The 24,896-nt window shown below is 39.0% G+C and overlaps 1 protein-coding gene across 3 annotated transcripts in view; it reads right to left on the bottom strand.

Moving 5' to 3' along the window:
* Window positions 1-12,871: 12,871 nt before the first annotated feature.
* Skic3 (SKI3 subunit of superkiller complex) overlaps window positions 12,872-24,896 on the bottom strand; it is a 77,449-nt gene continuing 65,424 nt past the window's right edge. For all 3 annotated transcript variants that reach the window (XM_003479446.5, XM_063245364.1, XM_063245365.1), the window contains 4 exons: window positions 21,509-21,661; window positions 18,997-19,127; window positions 17,154-17,277; window positions 12,872-13,669 (listed from right to left, as the gene is read on the bottom strand). In XM_003479446.5, coding sequence (XP_003479494.3) covers window positions 13,595-13,669; window positions 17,154-17,277; window positions 18,997-19,127; window positions 21,509-21,661 — 483 coding nt within the window. In that variant the 3' untranslated portion in view covers window positions 12,872-13,594. The remainder of the gene's footprint in view (window positions 13,670-17,153; window positions 17,278-18,996; window positions 19,128-21,508; window positions 21,662-24,896) is intronic.

A 24,896-nucleotide genomic window follows, 5' to 3' on the forward strand; every position in this document is an offset into this window, starting at 1 on the left:
AGCTTCTTGGACTAGCTTTTGCGTGGGAGTTAGAACCGGTGGAAGTTGCCCAGAGGTTTTACAGGGCTTGCTTCTTGCAGTGGCAATGGCAAGGGGGCAGAAACATATGGGGAGGTGTAGAAACAGCAGAAGCGGCATCCCCAGGAAAACAGGAGGCCAACCATGCAGTGTTACATCTGCTTTCCTGCCAAATGTTGTCACAGCATCCCAGCAAAGACACCAGGTATGCAAGACAGAGAGAGGAGCTCGAGGCTCCTGATACAGCAGTTTGCCTATCTTGTCCCAATCCTCCACAGTAAGTGTAACCCCTTTGGGGTACCAAGAACAAGGATCAATGTTTCCAACGAGTTGCACCACACTATCCTCAGAGGTAACAGGGCCCATCTTCCGGAGAATGAAAAGCAGTTCTGCTTTGTAGTTCTGCTGCGCTTCAGACAGAGAATTTCCCATGACTTACCGATGAAGGGATTTTCCAAAGAAAATGAGGTAAGATGAAGTAGATGCACACCTAGGCTGTGTTCCACCCCAGGAACACAGGGAAGGTAAGTCACCTCCACAGTAGATGTCTCCACTGTAGAATCCCTGTTTAGGCATCAAGCTCTTGGAGTCTATGCCTAGATGCCCAGTCCCCCAAATGGACGCACAGCGAAGGACCAAAGGAATGAGACAAGCAGCATGATCTTTAGGGCTGCAAGAGGACTAAAATCCTCCACAGAGCTCATAACTCTGCCAGCTGGCCAGAGACTGATGCTAGGCAGCCTATATTTTTTTTTTTAAATAAGGAAAAAAAGAAAAAAAAAAAACAGAAAAAGGGTACAAGTTATAACAGAATTTCAAAAAAAAGTAGGAAATCACTAGTTAATAGATTACATATTGTCATCTTAGAAATAGTTGTTCAAGTTACAAAATTAAAGCATATAAAGTGGACATTCAAACAGTGAGACTACAGTTCCGTTCAATGATCCAACAAAAACTCAGTAATATGTTATCTATCTTATATGCTTAAATATACATGCAGTTATATCCTTTAGAGCACTTTCTTTTCCTCTCTTTTTTACAATGACAATTACACATTTTGGGTTTTATTACTCCCACAGTTCTTATTACTTTTTTTGAAGAGAATAAAACCAAATGTGACAAAACAAAACAGAGTCAGTCAAATCAAAAGGATGGACATAGTAGAGAATACAAGGTGATCAACAATGGAAACCATAATGCCTCTTGCTATCTTAAAAAGAATTACCTGTATCATGTTATAATAAAATTGAACAAAACAAATAAAAACAAAACATTGGAGACATTACAGGACTTCAAAAGAAAATAATAGTCAAACCAGAATGGACATCATAGAGAATCTTATTGTCTTCACAGTTTTTGCCTATACTCTCAAACTTGGTACTATCAAGCAAAACAGAATAGAGTAAAATCAGTCAAAACAAGATGGTGAGAGCAGTACAAGATTTCAAACCAAGTTAATAGGAAACCAAAGTGGGTTGTTATGGTTTGAGAACTGGTGGTCAACTTAACGCAAGCTGGATTACATCCTTATGCATTGAGCAAAGGTACTCCACCTGAGGAGGGTTGCCAGGATAAATAGGTGGAGAAGAAGGGAGGTGTTGAGAGGGTTGAGGTATTAAGGAGACATTGGGGGTTCTCCTATGAGTTGCTGTCTGAGCTGTTGGTTCTCCTGGAGACGCTCTGGTCCTAACATCGAGCATTGCTTCCTGGCTCCGTAGGAGAAGACATGTGCTGTTTGGTCTCCAGGATGAACTCATCACGCTGCTTCCTGGCATGTACCCAACTGTACTTGTCATCAGAGGAGCTCGGGGCCTCCGTGTCTCTGAGGACAGCTGTGGTGCCTTTCAGGATAGCCCTGCTCTTTGTTGTGAGTGTGACTTCTCAGCTCCAGCATAGAACCCTCATCCCACTAGCACAGCTCCTTCATCCTGCAGGCACAGACTTTCTGGCTTCCACCGCTGACCCTTGGGTCTTCCTGGCACGGATCCATAAAAGAGACTGGCGTGAGTCCTTCTTGTGGGCCCTGGACCTCCAGTTGGACTCTTGGAGGCATTGTCCTGAGCTCTGGGTTTTTATCTGGACTCATGTGGGACATTGCCATGGAGTTTAGGCTCTTGACTAAATAATCTATGTCTTTGGTGTTGCGGATAGATTTCTTGTATTTTCCTGTGTTAACTTCTGGTGACCATTATAAAAGTATTATAAACTCCATATCCTAATCCTAGTTGTTCTCTGTGTACAACCCCTGACTATAACACCTGCTATTTTTTATTTATTTTTTTCCCTTAATTAAAAAGATAAAAATAAAAAATTAATAAAGAAGGAGATTGAGATAAAAGAGGACATAACAACAAAACAGCACAGGCCAGAACAAAATCATTTAAGTAAAATAATGTTTCACTACAAGATATCCCGACATAAAAGTAGTTACCATAGTGTCTCTTACCTTGAAATCTTTGAGTATAACTTCATACACTGTAGTATCAAACATATCAAGACAATGTAAAACCATTCAAGAGAATGACAGTATTACAGGGTGCTTAGAACCAACTAACAGAAAATGAACAATGGTTTCTGTATTATCTCCTTGTCTATAAAAGTTTTTGTTTATATTATCACATATAATAAAATCCAATAAGATACAACATGTTAAGACTTGATGGAGACAGAAGAACAAAAGCTTTATGGGACTTCAAAACAAGATGATACTAAATCAGCACTAGCTATCATGATGTCTTGTTTTCTCCAAAATAGCTGTTCATACCATCCAACCTTCTCTGCCTCATTTCTGTTAAGCTCTTTTTCTGTCATTAGTGTCAGTTTGTCTTCTTCATTTTGCTTTCTGCTCCATTCACTGTGGCCTTTCTGCCACTGTTTCTGGAATCTTGGTATTTTTCTCTTTCAGAATGTCCTGCAGTATTCTCTGTAGAGTTGAATTGGTGGTTGCAGATTCCCCTAGTTCCTCTTTATCCTGGAAGCACCTTGTTTCTCCATTAATTTCTAGGGTCAGTTGTGCAAGATATATCAATCTTGGATGGAGGTTATTGTCTTTCAAAGCTTGAATTATTTCATCCCACACTCTTTGTGATTTGATGGTTTGTGTCAAGAAATCTGCTGTAATTCTGATGGAAGTTCCCTTGTAAGTGATCTGTTTCTTGTCTTAGGCAGCCTGTATTTAATTAGAACAAGTAAGGAGTTGAGTAGACAATGGAGGAAACCTGAACAGGATTTTGGGAGGGGATCAAGGACCCCTCAGAGTAACAGATGATGCTAGTTAAGGAAAACTACCCAGAAATTCTTTAGGTGGCCTCAGCTGTGGCCTAACTTGCCCCTCAAGGTGTGTCCTCATTCTCAGTTCAATCATGCTGGGGCCACACCACAGCCCTGCATGTATATTCAGCTTCAATGCTCTCTAATAATGAGAGGTGAGGGAAGGAGAGTAAACGGAGTAAGGAGAGAGAAGCTTGGGGAGGGTAGAAGTGGGCTGTCCAACAACAACAACAACAAAGGACCTTGTAACTCACGTCGAGGGACTGGGGCTTCATCATAAGGATCCAGGGAAGCCTGAAAGTATTTTAAAGGAGAGATTGACATGATCAAATTTGCATTTTCGCAAGATCCTTCTGGTTATAGTGTGGAGAACAAAGACAAAGTGATGGAAGCAAATTTGAGTGGAAGAAAATGATGATGCAGCAGAATGTGGACAAAGAGCTCAGTTTTAAACTGAGGCATCTACAAGATATCCCAGTAAGGTGTCCAATAGTCAGAGATTCCTGGACTGGAGATTTAGCATTGGAAGGCACCAGCAGAGGAAAGATTATTGGAGCTATGGGGAAGGCAGACATTGCCTGGGACAGTGTAGGGAGCAGTGCGACTGCCCCACTGCTGTCTCCCCGCCTCTCCCTCCTATGGGCACATAATGCACCTGCCTACATTAACCATAATTCTCTCCTACTCACGTCATGTACACGGACATGACGATGACCCACCAGAGATCACCCCACAGCCTCTTCCTGTGCCACTGGCCCACCCCTGCCCTATAAAAGCAGCGACCACGTTATTAATAAATGAGGCTTGATTGGATCTTCTCGACTTGTCTCCGTCTCTCTGTCTCCGGCCCTGTCTGTGTTAATCCCCGTTCCTTCTCCAGGAAACTGCCCCACGGATCTGGATTGACCCACGGGCCGGGTCAAGTGGCGCCCATCGTGGGCCTCCTGGCATGAAGGGCTCAACAAGGGAGCCATCCTGAGATGCGCGCATAAGAAGGGAACTAAGAGTTTTGTGACCAACGCTATGTGGGAGCCTGCCACACCGCTCAAGTCACGGTAAGTGGACGGCGATCCTTTCTCTTTTTTTCCAGCATGGGTCAGGCATTAAGTGACGCTTTGTGTCAGGTTTAAGTAAAGCTTTAAAGACAAGAGGGATAAAGGTTAAAAAAAAACAAAAAACATTTATTGCAGTACTTTCAGATTTGCCCTTGGTTCCCTTTAGAGGGCTCTATTGATGCAAAAAGATGGGAAAGAGTAGGAGATGCATTAAAAGATCACTATCGGGTCTTTGGCCTTTGCCTACTGGAACCTAATCTCAGAGCTACTTACACAGCACTGCCTAGACCTTCAAATTGAAAAAACCATCTTGGGCTTCACCCAAGGTGAAGCCGCCTTACGTGCTTCCACTTCACCAACATTGCTCCCTTCAGGAGACAAATCTAAACCTTCTTGCCCCTCCACTGAGTCAAATGATATGTTAAAAAAGCCCCAAGATGGTGGCCCACCACCATCCAAGCCCCTACCACCCAAGGCCCGCCACAATTCTCTATCTAAAATGGCGCTTGCCTCACCTCCACCACATCAGGGTGGGCAAATGGCATTTCTGGTGACAGAAACAAACGTGCCCCAGGATGGCACTGCACAGCCACAAGACAGCGCAGGCACCATGCCACTAGCTCCACAAGTCACAGTGGCAGCTTTAAAAGAATTAAAGACAGCGGTTGCCCAATATGGCCCTACAGCTGCTTTCACTCTTGCTGTTTTTAGATTCTATGACATTCCAAATGAACAGAGGGATTTAGCCAAAGCTACTCTCTCCGGGGGCAATTATTTACTCTGGAAGTCTGAATTTATGGAACAATGTGAAAATATTGCTAGAAATAATGCCGCTAGACAAAACCCCTGGACCCTTCCTATGTTAACGGGAACTGGGGATTTTAACACCAAAGAGGCCCAAATGAGATATGATCCCAGCCTTTTTGCACAAGTTAATGCGGCCACTACGAGGGCTTGGAAAACACTTCCCTCCAGGGGTGATATAACCTCCTCCCTCACCCAAATTAGACAAAAACCAGAAGAACCATTCTCTGAATTTGTTGACTGCCTTGTACAGGCGGGCCGAGTGCCTTTTTGGCACCATTGAAACTAATGCAGCCCTAATTAAACAAGTAGCCTTGAAAATGCAACATCAGCTTGCCAAGCCACAATTCGGCCTCACAAAAAAAGGAAGATCTATCTGGCTACATACGCCTATGCGCCGCCCGCCTACCACCAGGGTCTAGCTATGGCCACCTCAGTCAAACAAGTCTTTCTTGTGCAAAAAAATAATGGTACGTGCTTTAAATGTGACCAATTGGGACACTTTGTCCGGGACTGCCCTCTAAACAACAGCAGGGCCCCCTCTCGGTCGATTGTGGTAACAAGCTAGCCCACCTAACCCTCACTCAGTATTCCCAAGGGCTCTGGTAATGTCATCCCAAGCCCCAGGTAGTGCCAATTGACCTGCAAGGCCAAGGCATTGTTGAACGTGCACATCTTTCTCTCAAACTCACTATTGATAAAGTCAAAGGGGAATCATGGTACCCTATCCAAGAATCCCCCAGAAATATTCTATATGCAAGGATCCCCCAGAAATATTTTATCTCATGCTTTATTCACCCTTAATTTTTTAAATTTGGATGCTACTGGACAGTCAGCAGCCATGCGTTTTTGGCATACTGAAACACAAAAGCAATTTGCTTCTGTACTACAGAGAAACACCCTGACTAACTCATGTTATGGCCCTGACCCCATTCTCATATGGGGACGTGGTTCAGTGTGCGTATACTCCCGTCAAGACAAGAGGCTCCCTGAATGCCTCATTAGGCAAATTAATGAACCAAATAATAATAACTCCAAAAAGGCCCAGGAGTAAACACATACCCTGAGGCAACTTCTTGTGCTTCCTTACAGAAAATGCCAAACCGATGGATTACGCGGTGCCTTCTCGAGATCCTCCTTGGACCACTTTTGACCAATGGTGGATTTGGACCTCCCATCACAAATGGCCTCTAACCCCTTCTCCACGCTCTGGGGAGCGCTCTTCCCCTACCTAGTGCCCCTCCTGGGGCCCCTAGCTGCCTTGTTGCTTCTCCTCTCTGTGGGTCCTTGTATTTTTCAGAGGATTATGATGCTCATTAATAACTGGATAGATGTGTTTATGGCAAAGCCCATTCACCACTATCACCAACTGGAGATGGCAGATCAACAAACCTACTGGAAAAAAATTCCCACGAGTGGCCCATATGATGATGTGGCCTAACCACCCTGAGGCAATGGACAGGCAGCCAGAGATGGGCAACTAGGACATACATGCCACAACACCGGCCGCCTAAGACAGGCACAGGACCAACTGCTGTCCTGCAAGCCCATGACAGGTAAGGCCCGGTTGGGTCCATGTAATGAGGTCCTTGACCTAAGACAGGCGCTGTCCTCACAGGCCCTGCCATACTCCTGATTTAAAAATATAGAAAGGGAGGAGATGTAGGGAGCAGTGTGACTGCCCCACTGCTGTCTCCCCGCCTCTCCCTCATATGGGCACATAATGCTCCTACATTAACCATAATCCTCTCCTACTCATGTCATGTACACGGACGTGACGATGACCCACCAGAGATCACCCCGCAGTCTCTTCCTGTCCCACCGGCCCACCCCTGCCCTATAAAAGCAGTGACCACTTTATTAATAAATAAGGCTTGATCAGATCTTCTCGACTTGTCTCCGTCTCTCTGTCTCCGGCCCTGTCTGTGTTAATCCCCGTTCCTTCTCCAGGAAACTGCCCCATGGATCCGGATTGACCCGAGGGCCGGGTCAGGACAGGGTGTAGTGGGAGTTGAGAACAGGACAACAGTGAGGGGTTAAGCCCCCAAGCACACTAGCACTCAAGGAATAAAAAGGCAGAAGAGTCCAGATGGCGAGCTAGTAGTGAAGTATGAGGGGGTCATCATTGAAAGGCCTCAATCTTTGCTGGGAGTCCCTATCAGTGCAGGGTATCAACGATCAATTTGGCATTCTGAGTACGGCCTCACACTGGATCTCTGTCTACCAAAGAGAATCCTGTTCCTACCATGTAAACATGAGAGTCTTCAGTAGAACATGGTTAAAATTATTTCTTGATTCCCCTTCCATACCACAAAAGAACTGTGCTATGTCTTCTCAAAGCAGAGAGTAGTAAGCCATCCCAGAAAGAGAGGCAGAAAAATATTAGGCTGTTTTTTTCCCCTCTATTCAGTGAGGCATTTGTATCTCCAAGCAATCATAATCATTCACACTTGTGGAAAAGTTTAGTATTACGTCAGATCTAATATGCCATTGTGAAATATTCTGGCTCCATAGATTGTTCCCATAACCCTTTGTTCCTTGGTAGAATTTTGCTACTTCATCTTTAGAATACATGCATTTGATAAATGGTGTGAATCAGAAATGACTGACACATCACCATTGTCATAAACCACACCCACTTCTCCAACTCAGATTTCACAAAATGAGAAAACAAATGCCAACTTGTGAGAAAACGTCGAGGGGTCCTGATGTTTAATAAATCTGGGTTTAAACCCAGGGCCACAAGTGCTACCTACGTGACTCTGGACATGTTCAGAAGTTTCAGCTTCCTTACCTTAAAATAGGGACAACAATTTTCAGGCTATTGAAAGAATTAGAAGAAAAATATTAAAATATTAGATAACCTTAAAGCTCCTCAAAACTGTCTAAATAGATTAAGTTATTTCATCTACCAAATATCTGTTGCTGAGGGTCACACAGCTGATGGAGCCAGGATTTAAACTCAACAGTCTAAGGACTGTACTTTTAACATTACACTGTACTTTTCCTGTAAGTGTAGATTATCTAGTAGTGTCTGGTACACAGCAGGTTCTATGTATGAGCTGTGATACTAATTAATTTTAAAAGTTTCAAATTTTGCAAAGAAAGACATTCTATGGCTGGCTCTCATAATTCCAATTAGATCACTATCTAAAAATAGTTGAGTTTAAAAAGTTTCTTTTACTGTAAGGAAAAACCATCCTGGCTTACAAAAATTCTAGCAATGAACAAAAGGAAAAAGAAGTACGACATATAGATTTCTCTTAGATCAAAATTTTAGTGATGAACCATTGCGCTATTGTAAAAGCACTTCTGTCTACTGTCTCAGGGGAAGGAGCCTAGCAGCTGAAGAAACATTACAGACATTGACTGCAAGTGTAGATGGTGCTGCTGCCAATGTACAGAAACAGTGTTTCCTCCATAAACCCTAGTCATCAAAGGAAACTCAACAGCTTTTATGGTAAGTAAAAGCCATTAGTACCCAGCTGGCAGATGCTTGTCCCATAAAGGAATGCACTGTGCTCGGAAGGCAAGTGTATAGGGAAAGACTTCATGATACTGGACAAATGCATGTCCCCTAAAATGACCTTTACATCAAGAAATCTATCTAATCTCTGCACTATATGCCATCACTTAGCACTTAAAAGACTTTTATGAATTCCTGACATCAAGAAAAGTAAATGTGGGGCAATGAAAAAAGAAACAAACACACACCCATGAATCAGACTGATTATCTCCTCTGTAGGCCTTAGCTGATAACTGAAGGACAGCAGGTCCATTAAACAAAGTGTTACATACCTAAGACATGGGATATCCAAAAGAAAGTTGATGCCTCTTGGAAGATGTTAAGAGAAAGATAAACCAAATGCTGTGATGTTACCAATTAGATCCGGTCAGCCTTGGTATCTAAGAAGCTCCAAATCTAACCATCACGTAATCCTTATTGTTATACAGGTTTATATTCACAAGGTTATTGTTTTGGAGGAATTTTTCTTTCTCATACAGTTTTTCCTAGATTTCAGATTGGGCCAAACAGTAAATTGTAACATCTGATGATAGCATGTTAGGAAAACAAGTCAGTCTTGAAGATACCCCAAGTCTTTTATATTTCTTTGAATTGTTAGCAATTATTAATAATGTCTGACAATGTTATTGGAAATCATCTAATACACTGACTCCACTTACCTAAGAATATAAACAATTTTATAAGTTAATCTCACTAAATACTTCTGTAAAATGAATCTATATACTGTAAAAATGATGCAAGAATTAGAGGTAATGGTGTAACAAGTTTGGCACATGGTAGGCCTTCAATCTATCCCTGCCTGTAAATCCTTAGGGACTAAAAGCCCTGGTTGGCAACAATTACTATCTAATAAGCACACAATCCTCCTTTGCTAAAGCAAATGGTTGGCTGGTAAAGTATAAATATCCCTCACAATGTGGAGATTTTACTAGAAACTACTTGATTAGCACAAAAAAGTTTACTACTGCTTACATACTTAATATTCACAAATTATTCACCACTGTTTGTTGTCAATCCGGGTCCAGAGTTGGTAATTCACTCTAAATCTATTGCTTAGAAAAGCCTTCCAACCCACACAGCACTTGTTCTGAGGCAGTCACTGTGGCAATGGCCCCAGGTGATTGAGAAACGTGAGTTTATTTACCCCACCCTGAACTCACTTGTAACAAAATTTGCCTTCTCAGTAATGTTTTTCTGTCTGCCTAACCTCCTCCCCGTCTTTCCACACAAAAACCATCTGCTCCATCTGGCTTTTCTCTTGTGCCCAGAGACATTTGTGTTCCAAACACAAAAGAAATTAGCACTGCCAGGAATGCACATATGCAAGAAAACATGTAATCCAGTCTGCAAAGATAAAACCTGTAGTTGTCTTTTCTCCACACAAACTCACCTCCTTCCGGGCTGATTTCTGAACTTCTGAAGCTAGCATGCATGTATTTAAAGACTATTTGTAAAGTATTTGTTCTTGATCTATTACATACATCAATTAGTCTTCTGAAAGAGTAGTTTTCCAGAACAGTTGCTGATTGCTTATACTAACGTACTCCGCAGTTTTTCTTCACAAAGATTAAGCAATGACTGTTTTATGTATCGAAGGAAGGGAAATGGGATAAAAAGCCACGGTCTTCCAAACTCCAGCCCTTGAAGCTACCTGGGAGTGAGATGATAAAACAATGAGTTTTACTTAATGTGAGTACTTTTTGGTAGAAGTATAGCCTACATGACAGGCAGCAGGCATCTATAACTCCATTCAACCATTTATAGATGCTGGCATCCATTAAAGTTCTCTGAGTGAGGGCCACTCTCCTTCAAGACCCGTTAGCCTCAGGACCTGTTTTCCCAAGTCTTTTTACCGCAGGAACCTCTGAGCTCTGCTCTATGATCTGCGAGCACGAGTTCCCGTTCAGTGGAAACAGAAGGTGCTGTTTCATCAGTGCTACACATGTACTTTATTTCAGCTCACTTCTGACTTGCAGTTTGGTGACCTTATCAGAGCAATGCTGCCATCAGAAATCCAGCTTAAGGCCTTGATTTCACAAATTCACAATAACATGATAGGTCGAGAGCTAGAAATTGCCCACATGCACATCCATCCAATATTAAACCTGTTGAAAAGTACTTCTTAGGTTTTCTGAGTATAACTTAATGCTTTTTTTTTTAAAGAGAGAATTAGAGTGAAGTACTATTGATGGTGTTGGTGGATATTGTGCTGCAAGCTGCCCGCAGGGTGAAGACAGTTCAGACATCAACTATGAAAACACCCACAGCCACAGTCTTCAAAGCCAAGTGCTTCGTACATGTATATTTTCAGTGAGTAAAAAACTCACTCATTATCTTATTTTGTTCACTTCTCTTCTGGCAAAAATTTAGGTGAATATCTCCAATCTAAGCAATCGCATGAAATTAAAAGGAAATGAACATGTATTCACTTTAACTGTATGTATAAATGAGCAGTGTGAATTTTCCATTTCTGCCTTAACAAACTATCAAAAGTTTAGTTAAAACAATAAAAATTGGAGCCGAAGGTTTAGCTCAGTGGTGTAAGCGCCTGCCTGGCAAGTGTGAGACCGAGAGTTTGACCCCAGTACCAAAACAAATAACAAAATAAAAATTACTTTACAGTTCTGTAGGTCAGAAGTCCAACCTGGATCACTGTGCTACCTAAGATGTCAAGAGAGCCACACAAGAGTACCATAGAAGAATATTTCCTTGCTTTTTTGTTTCTAGAAGCTACCTCTGTCTTTCTATGGCCAGTAGCCCCCTTCTTTTTATCTTCAATACCAGCAATATGGAATCAGACATGTTTTCCATTTCACATCTCTCTCTGTGAAAGGTTCTCCACTATTAAAGACTCATTTTATTAAAATGGTTCCACTTGGATAACCCAGGACGTTCAACCCCATCTCAGATTACACCCATCAGTCACACTGCCAAGTTCCTTTTGTTCTGTCTTCACAAGCTCAAGGGACTTGGATATGAATATATATATAGGGGCCAGTATTCTGCCCACCATAAGCTGAAAAAGCAAGATAAGAAAACTTTCATTACCTACCTTATCTCCAGAGAAGTTAATACTCTTATGTTTTTGTAATATTTATTATATAGAGGGGAAAGACATGGCAAAGGAAAAAGGTCCAGTGAAGTGTTTTTACTAATGCTAATTCAGTAAAGATCATGACATACAAGTCATTTCACAGACCAGTGATGCAATAAGGAACCCAATCTCTTCCCCAACCCCGTGAATGTTCCAATTTTAATTATCCCTTTTCTGGAACCATTTCCCTTCACTAAAACAAATAGGTACTTTCAATTCTAATTTCAAAATTATTAAGAAAAAAATATTTCAAATTATCAAGTTATCTGTTGAAGAGAATATTTTCCAACTTCCAAATACTTCGAAGTCTAAAGAGAACCTAGCATTGCTAGAAAACTCATCTACACACCATTAGTGGTCTTGAGGGAAGGTAGACCTTATTTTCTAAAGCAAAAATAGGGCACATACTCTAAAACAACTGTTTCTGATTTTTTTATTTGTGCAGAGCCACTCTGACTGCTTCAATTCCCGGGCATCATAAGGACCAGACCCTGCTGTCTAGTGCAGGTGATTAATGGGGAACACTTATGCAAACACAACTTAGCACAGACAACTGTGCATACACTCCACAGTTACGTTAGCACACAGAATGCAACATCTGACTACAGCCAAAATAAGGGCCAAACAACAAAACAATAAAGAGCTTGCTAGCTGCTCTTGCTGGTGTCCCTGTGCTTTCTTTGTCCTGGGGCCACACCCACCAAGACAGCCCTTCAGCCTTGACTCCAACATTATTTCAACTATACAAAACTATGTAGCAGCATGAGGAAAACTGCTGTACTGTGTATGATACCTAAAGGTGGCCTTTAAAAGTACGTAAACAAAAGCAAACTGAGGGCTCATTTATGCACCCTGATGAGTTGTCTATCTTACAACAAAGGACACAGCAGGAAGGCTGAGCAGCCTCCTATCCACTAGCAACTGAAGTGGGAGAACGCAGTCCTAGCAGAAAGACAAGGGTCAACTTTGTCAAAATAAACTTTCCATATTTTTTTAATGTGCAAAAACTAAAGCAGATCTGCTTTGGGGCCAAAAAAAAAAAAAAAAAAAAAGATATTGTACTTTGAAGTTTTAAAATTTACAATTAAGAAATTATGCCTCATCTTCACACTACAAAGAATATAAGACTTTTTTTAATTTCAGAAAGTTCAAGTATTTTCATCATAACTGAATGAACTGCATGATCACTTAAACCTTGTCAGCATTACTTTCCACAAAGTTTCACTAAAGTTTTTAATTGTAGCCACACACGTCAGTGTTTTCAATTATATAAACACATCCACCAGCAGCCCAAAACTCGCATTTATAGGATGCGTCTTCAGCAGAAGCTGGGAATGAAACACTAGCAAAACAGGTTCCAAGATTATTTGGCTTTCATGATGAGTTGGTCTGTGGAACTGTGGGATTCACAGGAGAAGTTCAATCTTTGAATTTATTTTTTAACAAATGAAAATTCTGCTTTAACATATTATTTAAAAATGGCTATAAAGGCTTTATTATAAGCATTACCAAAAAATGATACCCTATTATGCACCGTGTAAGATGCAGAAAACAATGGCTTAGCAATACCTCTAGCGCAAGTAGGACAGACATGGTTTCCTTTTCATTATGGACTTCCAAATCAAAGATGATTTTCATGTTAAAGTCTGATTAAGAGTCAATGGAAAATTATATCCCTAATTTAAGAACTTCAATTTCCTTAGATTAAAAAAAGAAAAAATATGAATGAATATAGTTTTAAAATATGTTGCTTTGAGGAAAAGTCTTGATTCACTGCTTCATTCTTTTAACTATTTCTTTGCTTCTTTATTATAAGACAATCCATTGTTATTCGGAGGACAATTTCTGATTCAGTTCCAGTGCTCTTTTGTCTCTGTGAGTTTCAGCATTTTTTACCAATACCTGTGGGAAATCATATAGGAATGTTAGCATTTGGGTTTATTAAAAAGAGCTACATGTATTTAGATTCTGAAGGGGAGCAGTCTTGAAAAGGCAAACTACATAAGAAAAAGTAACTGCATGAATCCTTTGTCATTTCACTGAAATAAACTCCAGTCAAAGCTAACATGAGAGCAGCACAATTTACTAGAATAATGGAAACTATTATTGATGGTAACTATTACTAGAATAATGGTAACTATAATATTGGTGACTAATTCTAGTATTACTAGAATAATGGTAACTATAATATTGGTGACTATTGCTATTGGCAACCTTGTATGAAATTAAAGGTTTTTCCAGGTGTGGAAAAACCAGCACTCAGGAGGCTGAGGTAGAAGGATTGTCACAAGCTCAAGGCCAGCCTGAGACCGTTTCCAAAAAAAACACCAAAAACTAAAAAATAAAATTTAAGATTTTGTTCAGTGGACTTACTGAAACACTTAGCCATGACACTTAGTTTGGTGTCATGTCTAAACCCTTACCAAAACGACCACTTTATGTACAGAACTGTCCAAATGATACTCCTCTCCTTTAAAGCCACAATTCAGGACCTAGGCTTTAGGTTTTAGGCTTTATCAAGAATCTTCCCATGATTTACAAATTCCACTAACTAGAAGGTTTAATTCCAGGATATTATCCAATTACTGAAATGTCTTTGGTCGTTCCCTGTCAAACACTGTAAAGTATTTGAGATTTTGCTCCACTTGCAAGCTACCAAGACAGCGTATTACAGTTTCACAACACTGCCAGAAAACACAGGACTCCTGCTTCAGAGAAAAACATCTTCATTACACAAGGTATAGCAAGAAAGAGCATCAGCATACTGGTACCCATCCTACTGCTCTATGAGACGGGGGTCACGTGAACAACACGTAATTCCCTTCTTACACAGCAACTGCATTATAAGAAGGAAACCCTGAGCCTAAGACTCAAAAGTCTTTTATGATGGCTGGCTGAATGCAATGAAGTAATGCTCATGTTTTGCTGTCCAGGGAGACAGTATCCGTCTCCCAAGGCTGCTCTCTATGCATTTTTGCAAAGCTAATCTAGAGAACAGAAAAATCTGGATCCCTACTCACAGGACATTTAGAAGTACGACAGACTTACAGTAAACTATTTCCCCACGTGCACACACTCTACCTTTCAATATGTTGATTAGAATGCCTTTCTACAAGCACTGTTTTCTTTACTATTTCTTTAATATGATGTATTTTACGAAAAGGAAAATAGCATTTCAAGTGCAGCTGGAAGTGAAAAAGCTTTTCATTGGTTTTCACTGTTTCTGAAATCGTTGGCTACAGTGAAGGAATCTTAACTTTACAGTGTTATACACCCGACCTCTTCCAGAAGAATTTCGGACACAAATACATTTATATATTTAGATACTGCCATCCCATCAAGAGTAAAAATTGTCACACGCATTTTATAGAAAAGAGGAGAGTTGCGGAGGACAGAGCCCTGTGAGTCAGCGTCACTTGTGGACTGCGGGAGGAGAGAGCAAGGCCACACTAGGAAGCAGGCGCCACCTGGGAATCACTGCCATGCATGGGGACAGCCAGACCCCAGCCCCTTCTGGGGCTGGCAAACAAGAGCCAATCTGCCCTGCCACCCACAGTGGGCGACCAGCTGACCCGGAGAAACAGTCTGTGAGGACAGCTATTGAGGTGAAATGCAATTGGATGCCTGTGGTGCTTTGGTGTTTCACTGGCCTTGCAGGTCTACGGCCAGTGGTCTGATCATCAGTTGAGAGGATAGTGGTATGCAGTGTGTCATCTAGGGGGATCTCCTTCTGAGGATCCCCTATTATCTTGTTTTGAAGTCCTGTATTCTTTTCATTGTTTTGTTGGGTTGGGTTTTATTCTCCTTTGTTTTGTTTGTGCTAAATTGGATGGCATGAGCAGCTATTTCATTATGGTAGCCATTTCGGATTGACTATTGGCTTGTTTTGAGGTCCTTTGTTGCATTCAATGTTTTGTTTTTACTATTTCTATTCTGTTGATTTTTACTATGTCTGAGGGTACCTGCAGCTATTTTGAAGACAACAGCAGGCATTATGGTAACTACTGCTGATTTTGCAATGTTTTGAAGCCCTGTATCACTTATACTGGTTTATTTTGAATGGTTTTGTTCTGTTTTGTTATCGTTGGTTTTATCCTCTTTAAAAAAAAAAAAGAGGAGAAGCAAAATAATGTTTCCAAAGACAACATGAACACCTCATTCTAGCCCCTCCATCCCAGTGATGGTGAACCTTTTAGAGACAAGGGCCCAAACTGCAACCCAAAGCACCAACACAACTGGGTACTGAGGTGCTGCTTTAGAAAACAACTCACCAAGTGAACACCTTTTGTCTTAAGAGAAAAACAACACACATCCCACAGGTTCACCACTACCACTCTCCCCTCTATCTACTTGTTTCCACATCAATGACCAAAAACAAAACAAAACACACAACTAGAACTTGTTACTTTTGTCTTTTTTAAAATTCCACACAGCATAATAGAAAATTGTATTGTCTATCATTTAAATTACTAGTTCTCAAAATCAGACCTCGGGTATCACTTGACAATGTATAGAAGACATTTTCTGGCTGGCGAAGTAGGTGTGCAGTGGGGTGGAGGACAGTGTTACTGTCATCCAGTTTCTAGACACCAGGGACACTGCAAAGCACTCAATACTGCACAGGATGACAGCACCTACTACTGACAAGGACCGTGCACCCAGCTTTCAATAGTACCAAGGCTGAGAAACCTTGGATTTTTAAGGGTGCATCCACTCCACAACAGGAAGAGAAATATGAACAGATGAAACAGTGCTGCTGGTATGACGTTAACACAAGACCAGGTCAATTCACTCATCTTCTCTGCTTTGGCATTTTTACTCTGACCTGCCTTTTGCGAAAGTATTTTTATCCACCCACTTTTTTTTTTTTGTCTTTTTGAGACGGGGTCTTGCTATGCAGTTCAGGCTGGCCTTGAGCTCACTTTGTAGCACAGGCTGGTCTCAAACTCGCAATGATCCTCCTGCCTCAGCCTCCCGAGTGCTGGGATTACAGGCGTGAGCCACCACGCCCAGCTAAATCCACACACTTCTAAAGACAACAAAGATAAATAAAAACAGTGTAGTTTATTCATTCCTTTCTGATTAAAGAAATAATAAAATGATTCCTGGTACTGGCCAGGCTGAGTTTAGATGGGCATATATCTGGACTGCTACAAATTTCACTACCTAAGAGTTTCAGATCAGAATCGCTTGACTTTTCAAGTCATATGCACGATTTCTTTTCTATTTTCAACAGAAACAATTGTAGGCCTTGTAGCATTTGTGGACCAAAGAATTACGTGGCTCACTTCTTCAAAACTTTAATTATAAAATGTAGTAATTTTGAAAAATAACACTGATTCTTTAGGTCCAAGGTCAGATATTTAAAGAAAAATCAATGTCTTACATCGATAAGCTCATAGTCATTTTTGGCATACAGATGTCTCAGTAGGTACCAACGCGCAGTTGATGCCATAGATTTGGGATACCCAGGCTGATACACCACTCTCTCCAAAAGTCGCCGGGTCTCTCTGGAAAAAAGGTACATTTTTAGTCAAAGCATGTAAATCAACTGAGATACTTCATATATAATACTAGTCTTGTACACTTTATTTTTTTCTCTCATTCATTTTCAGATATGATATCTGATTACTTTGTGATTTCTTATTCAAATAATAAGAGTAATAATGTTTAATATTCATTACATGCTTATAATGCACTAGCTACTATGCTAAACGTTTTATACACAATCATATTTATTTAGTATTTAAAACCTTATTAGATAGGTTGCTGTTACTATTTCCACTGCAGATAAGGAAACCAGGGCTCATTCCAAAGAGAATGAACAAGATGGGTGTTTTACTGTTATTCTGTTAAAAGTAAGCATAAATTCAATCAATTGATAATACAACAGCAATATATAGTAAGACAACAAATACTTCACATCTACACTAGAGGCTTACAGTGCACATTTTCAAGGATATGCATACTATATGAACACACATAGCAGGCTGATTAGTAGCTATGTTCTAATTTTTTTTCCCTAATGTACTAACACTGATAACTGACAACTTCTGTAGCAGTAGCAACTCAAACAGTAATAACTTTAGGACTACTAATCTAATCTAAATAGGAACTGGTTTGAAGCAGGAACTAAAGAACTTGTCTTAAAGAAGTTTCTGCACAGGGATCACACAGTTGTGGTTTTTTTCCTAAACTGTGTTTTCTGGGATGATTTTGGACATGATAAAAATTATAGGCTGTGTTAACAAGATTATAGGGGGAAGAAAATATGTGGTAAGTCACCCATGACTTTCATCCACAAAATCAGTCCAATATAAGGTTTATAAATGAAAATGCTTCTTGGTGAAATCAGTCCCCACCACACACACACACACACACACACACACACACAATCAGTCCCCACCACACACACGCGCGCACACACACACACACACACACACACACACACACACACAATGGCCAAGTAAAAAAATAAAAATTTTGGAATTGTTGATTAGTCATTTGGGTCTTAATTCTTCATCCCTACTTTATGATATGTTTTTAACACACACCTTTATGTATTAAACCCTATTTCTGTTCTGTGCCAGCAATGTTTGTTCCTAAACCACTCTTACTTACCACTGCTTTGTACTATGTTGTCTATTAGCATTAAATCTTGTCTTAAGAATTTTAAAATATTTGCCTATTTATTCAGCCATATAACCTTTAAGTAATTTTCTTCACATCTCTAACCTCTAGTGAAAATATTGTGAGACTTTTTATATTTTAATTTGAGCAGGTTTTGGACTCACTAGATACAAAATTCCATTATCTACGACAATATGTCTGTCTTTCAATATTTTTACTTTTTCCACAGTCTAATGCATTAGTGAGAATTTTTATTAATGCTATTTCGAAGCTGGGCCTTCCTGACTTTGTTTCTAGAATGTGCATTGCATTTGCACATCCTAAAATCATGAAGATGTGGACTTCTTCACTTGAAACACTGTGATATCAAACCTCTAATATCTGCATCAACATATCAAATTATATTTTAAACAAAAAATTTCCCCTTACTGTATTATCCTAACCAATCATTCTAGAGTAGACAACAATAAAAGAATGACATTAAAGTTTATAAATTGGCTAAGCTAATTCTAAAGCCTTTCCTTGACTGTTTCCTAAAAGGCTAATGTGAAGCAAAATTTTATTTCCAAGAAAAAAAAATGAACAAAACTTCTTCATACCTTGCCCCCATTTTGCGACTGAATTGTAACAAAGCTTGCAAAAGAACAGCCAGTGGACAAAAGCAAAGCTTCAAGGCCTCAGCTGTAGCCTCTTGAACCAAGGATGGCCAATGATCACTGGAAATATTAGCCTTAACAAACAGAAGGCAAAGATTAGCTCAAAGTTTTTGACACACTTTACTTCAGAAGTAGGTTTTTTTTGGAGGGAGGAGTATTAGGGATTGAACAGATCCTTGTACTTGCAGGCAGATGCTTGCCCCTAAGATAAATCCCAGCCCTCAAATCTCATTTATTGAGACTGTCCTTATCAAGAGACTATAAAAATGCTACAAGGCAGAGACTTGCTAAAAATGATTTAAGATCTGATCCTTGTCCTTAAGGAACCACAAAGCAGGACAGACCGAGATAAAGGAAGGTCACATAAAGATAGTATCATTCTAAAAATACTAAAATATTTGTTAAAAGAAAGTGTGTTATTATACTATATAGGTGAATAAAATCAATCAGTAACCTTTTAGTCTACCAAATATACAAAACTTAATTTAAGTTGATTAACTCTTTAATTAGTACTGTAGAGACAAGTATAAAGCTCCAGAATTCAAAAAGTATCTAAAGAAAAAGAAAAACATGAAATATTTCAATAAAATCACAATAGAAAGTATATGACAGACTGGAAATATTAAAGTTATCAACACTGAAAATTTTTAAGAATCATCTTTTGGGGAAAATGCTTACATATGTTACTTAGATTACAAACTAGTTTTATGATATACATTGACTCAAAAATAACATATCACTGGGAATGTAGCTCAGTAGTGTAGTATTTGCCTGGCATTTGCAAAGCCCTCAATTCAATCTGCAGTACTGCCAAACAATAACATATCTAAATATTTTCTAAAAAAACAGTAACTGAAACTAAATGCTATCTGAATTAAGAAGAAAAAAAATGCACCAAAATTTTTTCATTAAAAGCCTCAAAATGTAACCAAGATTTCTTAATTACAAGTATCCATCATACACATTTGAATAAAGTCCAATGTAAAGACTGAATATACAGTCCAGCTCACCCTATAATAAAGTCAATATAATGGGTCAATACACAGTCCATCTCAAACCCCACATTTTAAGAAAGAAATGGTAAAGCAATATTCTCTGAGCAGCGTAGGCAGCGGTAATGTGTGTAATCAAAGAAAGGAAGCACAAGGAATTTGAGAAGAGAACGGAGGCTGAGAGGCACCTTCTATAAATACGGGAGCAGTGGGACTTGGAGTGCACAGAACAAAGACACGAGGCAAGGCGCTGACTAATAGAAGTGTTCCTAACAACTTCTTCCAACTGCAACACACTATTCTCATCGATGCTTTTAATAACACATTCTCCAAATTACAAGAAATACGGAAGTAGTCTGTAAAGCTGGCCCAAAGATGAGTACATAAGGCAAAAGCCACTATTTATAACAAGCCCACTGAACAATGTGATTGGAACTTTATTCTTGTCTCCCCCATCACTTTAAAATTTATTTGAAGGAGACTTTTACTCTGTCCCTGGATATAAATTATAGCAGGCCTCATGCTTCTTCTATCATCATTTTTTTTTAGGTTCATTTATAAACACAGCTTCAATTGAAGTGCTCTCTACTTTCCAATATTTCCATCTTTATGCAAAGACAGTACTGGCAACAGTGTCCCCAATGCCCTCCGCTCCCAGGCTTCGGTGTGTCTACAGGCAGCACTGGGTGGCTTATTCATCCTGCCCCACACTCTCAACTCCCAACTCTTTTTCCGAATCACTGTCTTGGACCATCATGACTGGGACCGTAGTAAGACTGCCAGGGTCTCTAGGTCTGACAGCTACTTAACGCTGTTTTCCCACACTGGCGTTACTAGAGACCTCCACCCTCATGGCAGCTGCTCATCTGCATGTCCAATATGAGGTACAGGGCAAAACAAAAGTGTAGAGCATTTTGCTGAAAACTTTGAATTTCAGAACAGCTATCACACGGCATTAAACCAAGTGTAGAGGGCAGTGCAGCCTTTGAGGATGCAGACCCATGAAGCCAGCTCTGTTGTTCTGTAGGTTCACTAAGCTAGACAAATGTATAGATGGTTCCTCACCTTATGATGGGCTTTGCCCCAATGTTATGTACAGTATATTAACCTGAATGCCTCATGTGCTGACAGTTACTAGAAGTCTCTCTTAAAGAACACTGAACTTAGAAACAGCTGTTAAATACTAGCATTTTTGTCAAAGACGAGTAGCAAAGTTTAATACTAATCTGTACCACTAAGAAACAAAAAAATGTATACTCTACTATAATTTAACTGTTAAAACTAATCTTAGTGTTTTCTCCAAGTAATGATTTTCTGCTGTAGTCTACATCCTTCAAGTCTACCAAAAGGTCACAATAGAAAACTATGAAACTCCAGGAATTCCATGAGGAAAACTGCGTGAACAGCTTTTATGTTTAAAAAAAAAAAATGAAGTCTTCATGATCATAACTACAATATCTTACCATGCAGACTTCTAATGCAAGCAATGCGAGTTTCAAGAGACTCGAGAGCTTCCCACTCCAACTGCCCTGCTGAGACGCCACTTGCAAACTCTTTCTGTAGCACATCTCCGCAGCGCTCATCATTCCTTGAGACTGATACACTTGGGCCAGCCACTGAGGAACAGTAAGGGGAAAGGATTTTAATGTAGTATACAGTCTGCTCCCCCACTCCCAGCAAACTCAATGTATTCAGACAAAGTCAAATCTTTCTGTTATTATCAGTAAGGCCTATGCTCCCACTCACAAAACTTACATCCCAAGAAAGGGATATTGCTTTGCCCAGTCTATTGGTAAGTCTACCTATGATGGTAAAGGATAAAATCAAAACATATGAAATCTGGTATATTATGTAATTACTAACCCAAATAAAGTTTGTGTAGGTACTATACTAATAGTCAGCACAACAGACTTTAAGGCAATCAGTAAGTGATAAAGTGAGATACTTCATAATGATGCCATTCAACATAAACACTTCTACATGTATATATACTTAATAACAAAATTCATCAAACCAAAGTTGACAGAAATGAAAGTAGACAAACCCAGAATCACAACTGGGAGACTTCAGCACTCTATCTAAACAATGATTAAAGAAACAAACAAGCAATAAATAATTCAATAAAGGTACAGAAGATTTAAAAAATTAACCAGATTCAAATGATATATTTAAAAGACTGCATTCAATAACTACTGAATAGCTGTTCATTGCAACTTCACATGCAACAATTATCAAATTAGACCATATTTTGGATCATAAACCTCAACAAGTTACAAAGGATCAAAATTATACAAAGTATGTTCTGATTAACTAGAATTGAACTTGAAATCAATAGCAGAATACCTAAAAATCCTGCATATTATTAAGTTTGCAACATGCTTTATTTAAAAATGAGTGCAAGAAATCCCAATGAAAATTAGAAAACATTTTGACACGAATGACAATGAAACCACTTTGTGGGATTCATATAAGAACAAAAAATCCTATCTTGAGAAGCTGGAGGTAAAACAAACTCCCCAAAAGTATAGCTTATGAGCAAAGAGAAGAAATTAATAACATGTAAACAAGGAATAATAAAATCAACAAAAGAGGAAATTGGTTTTTTTAAAAGATTCACAAAGTTGCTACAGCTAGCCAAGGAAAATGAAAAACAAACCACCAATATAACAATGAAGAACAGAAAATTACTCTTGCAAACTTTGAAGATACAGTATCATGAATAATTTTATACCAGTAAGTCTGAAATTGAGCTGCACTGGAAAAATTCTCTGCAACTCAACAATGCTTTTAAAAAATGCAATCTTAGGCTGGGAGTGGTGGCTCACCCCTGTAATCCCAGCACTCGGGAGGCTGAGGCAGGAGGATCATTGCAAATTCGAGACCAGCCTGGGCTACAAAGTGGGCTCAAGGCCAGCCAGAACAACATAGCAAGACCCTGTCTCAAAAAGACAAAAAAAAAAAAAAAAAAAAAAGCAATCCTAAATCTTAATGCCATACATAGGAATTCCTGGCCAAAACAGCTTCAATAGCTAATCCTTCTAGACAGTTAAAAAAAATAAAAGACTTCTTATATAAACAAACTTTTTCAAAAATTTTTTAAAAGGAGTAAGAATTAGATACCAATACTTAACAAATCAGCAAGTATTTATTTTTAAATTCTCCCCAAACTAAACTACAGATAGTCTCAATGAAGAGAGGAATTTTGTGTATACATATAGAAATTACCTGTTTACATGGAGGTGCATAAGTTTTAAAATCATTAAGACTAGGAGAACAAAAAAGTTGGATGTTTTAATGGTAGTATACAAGACTATGAATTTATAAGCAAGACTAGACAAGAACGAAAAAGAACAGAAAGAGGTAAAAGACTCACAAATAAGTAATTACTTATGACACATATATAGTTAACTGATTTATGAGTGGTCTTTTCAAAGAACAGGTACATCAGTTAGATATCCACATGAAAAAAAATTAATTTTGACTCCTCATCATTCACAAAATAATTCTAGGACAAACAATAGAGTTAAATGGGAAAAGTAAAGAATTAAAATTTCTAGAATGAAACATTAAAAGAAAATCTTTATGAACTTAGAATAAGCAAGGAGTTTTAAAATAGAACACCTAAATAAATCATTAACTTTTTAAAAATGATCAAATAGCTTACTAATGTTAAGAAATGTTATCAAACCATAACATTAGCATGCTGAGGCAAGCCACAGATGTCAGAAAATATTTACAATACAAATATCCAAAAATGTGCTTGTACCCAGAAATATAATGGATTCCAATAATCTGTTATAAATAATTAATTTATTCCATAAAGAAACAGAAAGCCTATTAAAATTATGCAAAGGCACCTAAAAAGGAAGCTGAATAAGCATATGAGGAGCTGGTCAGCATCATCAGTCATCAGGCAAATCCAAGTTAAAACAACCAAAGGCACTACTGCCCACATACCTACCAAAATGGAGAAAACAATGCCTAGCAATGCCGACAACTAGATGCTCACACAGTGCCAGTGTGAGTGCAAAGCGGGATAAACAGTTTGGGAAACTGTTCAGCAAGTTCTACTAAATGAAACGTACATGTACCCTACATAACAACAGAGGCCAAGGACAGTCAAAACAGCATTATGTGGGCTACATATACACATTTAGTACAGTAAAAGGGGTTTACATACATATACAGTAGAGTAAAAGTATACATATATATATCCTGAAATTTTAAAAAATATGCCCACACAAAAATAGACATTCCAATGGCCACTCCAAACAAAATCAATCTCACAGACATGTTGAGTAAAAATGCACATTCCATTTACAAAAAGTCTGAAAACAGAAAAACTTAGACAGAAGTGGTCAAAGTCAGAATAGCAATTTCCTTTATGTGGAAGCACGGTGAGGCCTCTGGGAGGAAATTAACTGAGAGAAACTTTGGGAAGCTGGAAACGTTATGTCTCGATATGAGGGCTAGGTAAACATGTACGTATGTATGTAAAAATTCAAGGAGTTGTACTTTTTATTTCTTATAAATTATAATATAAAAGAAAACACATAATCTCTTGAGTTTTTTACTTATTATGTAATCTGTCCAATTTTTTTCCCTCTTAGTTCGGTTAAGTAATTTTCCCATGATAAAGAATAGGAAATCAATATCCTTAGAAATAAACTACTGTCCTCAGAAATAAAGGATCTAGACTTCATTTGGCAAACTCACTCTAAAAGACGGGAAATAAGAAACTATTTTCTTTAAGGATTAGAGTAAAAATATAAGTTCAGTTTGTATAACTTTTCTATGCTATTAGATCTTTATTTAAACCAGGAATATCAAACAGTTGATACAATGAAAGCA

This window comes from Cavia porcellus, unplaced genomic scaffold, assembly GCF_034190915.1.
Source record: "Cavia porcellus strain 051 isolate PalLab524CR breed Dunkin Hartley unplaced genomic scaffold, mCavPor4.1 scaffold_2, whole genome shotgun sequence".
In the NCBI taxonomy this organism is placed as follows: domain Eukaryota; kingdom Metazoa; phylum Chordata; class Mammalia; order Rodentia; family Caviidae; genus Cavia; species Cavia porcellus.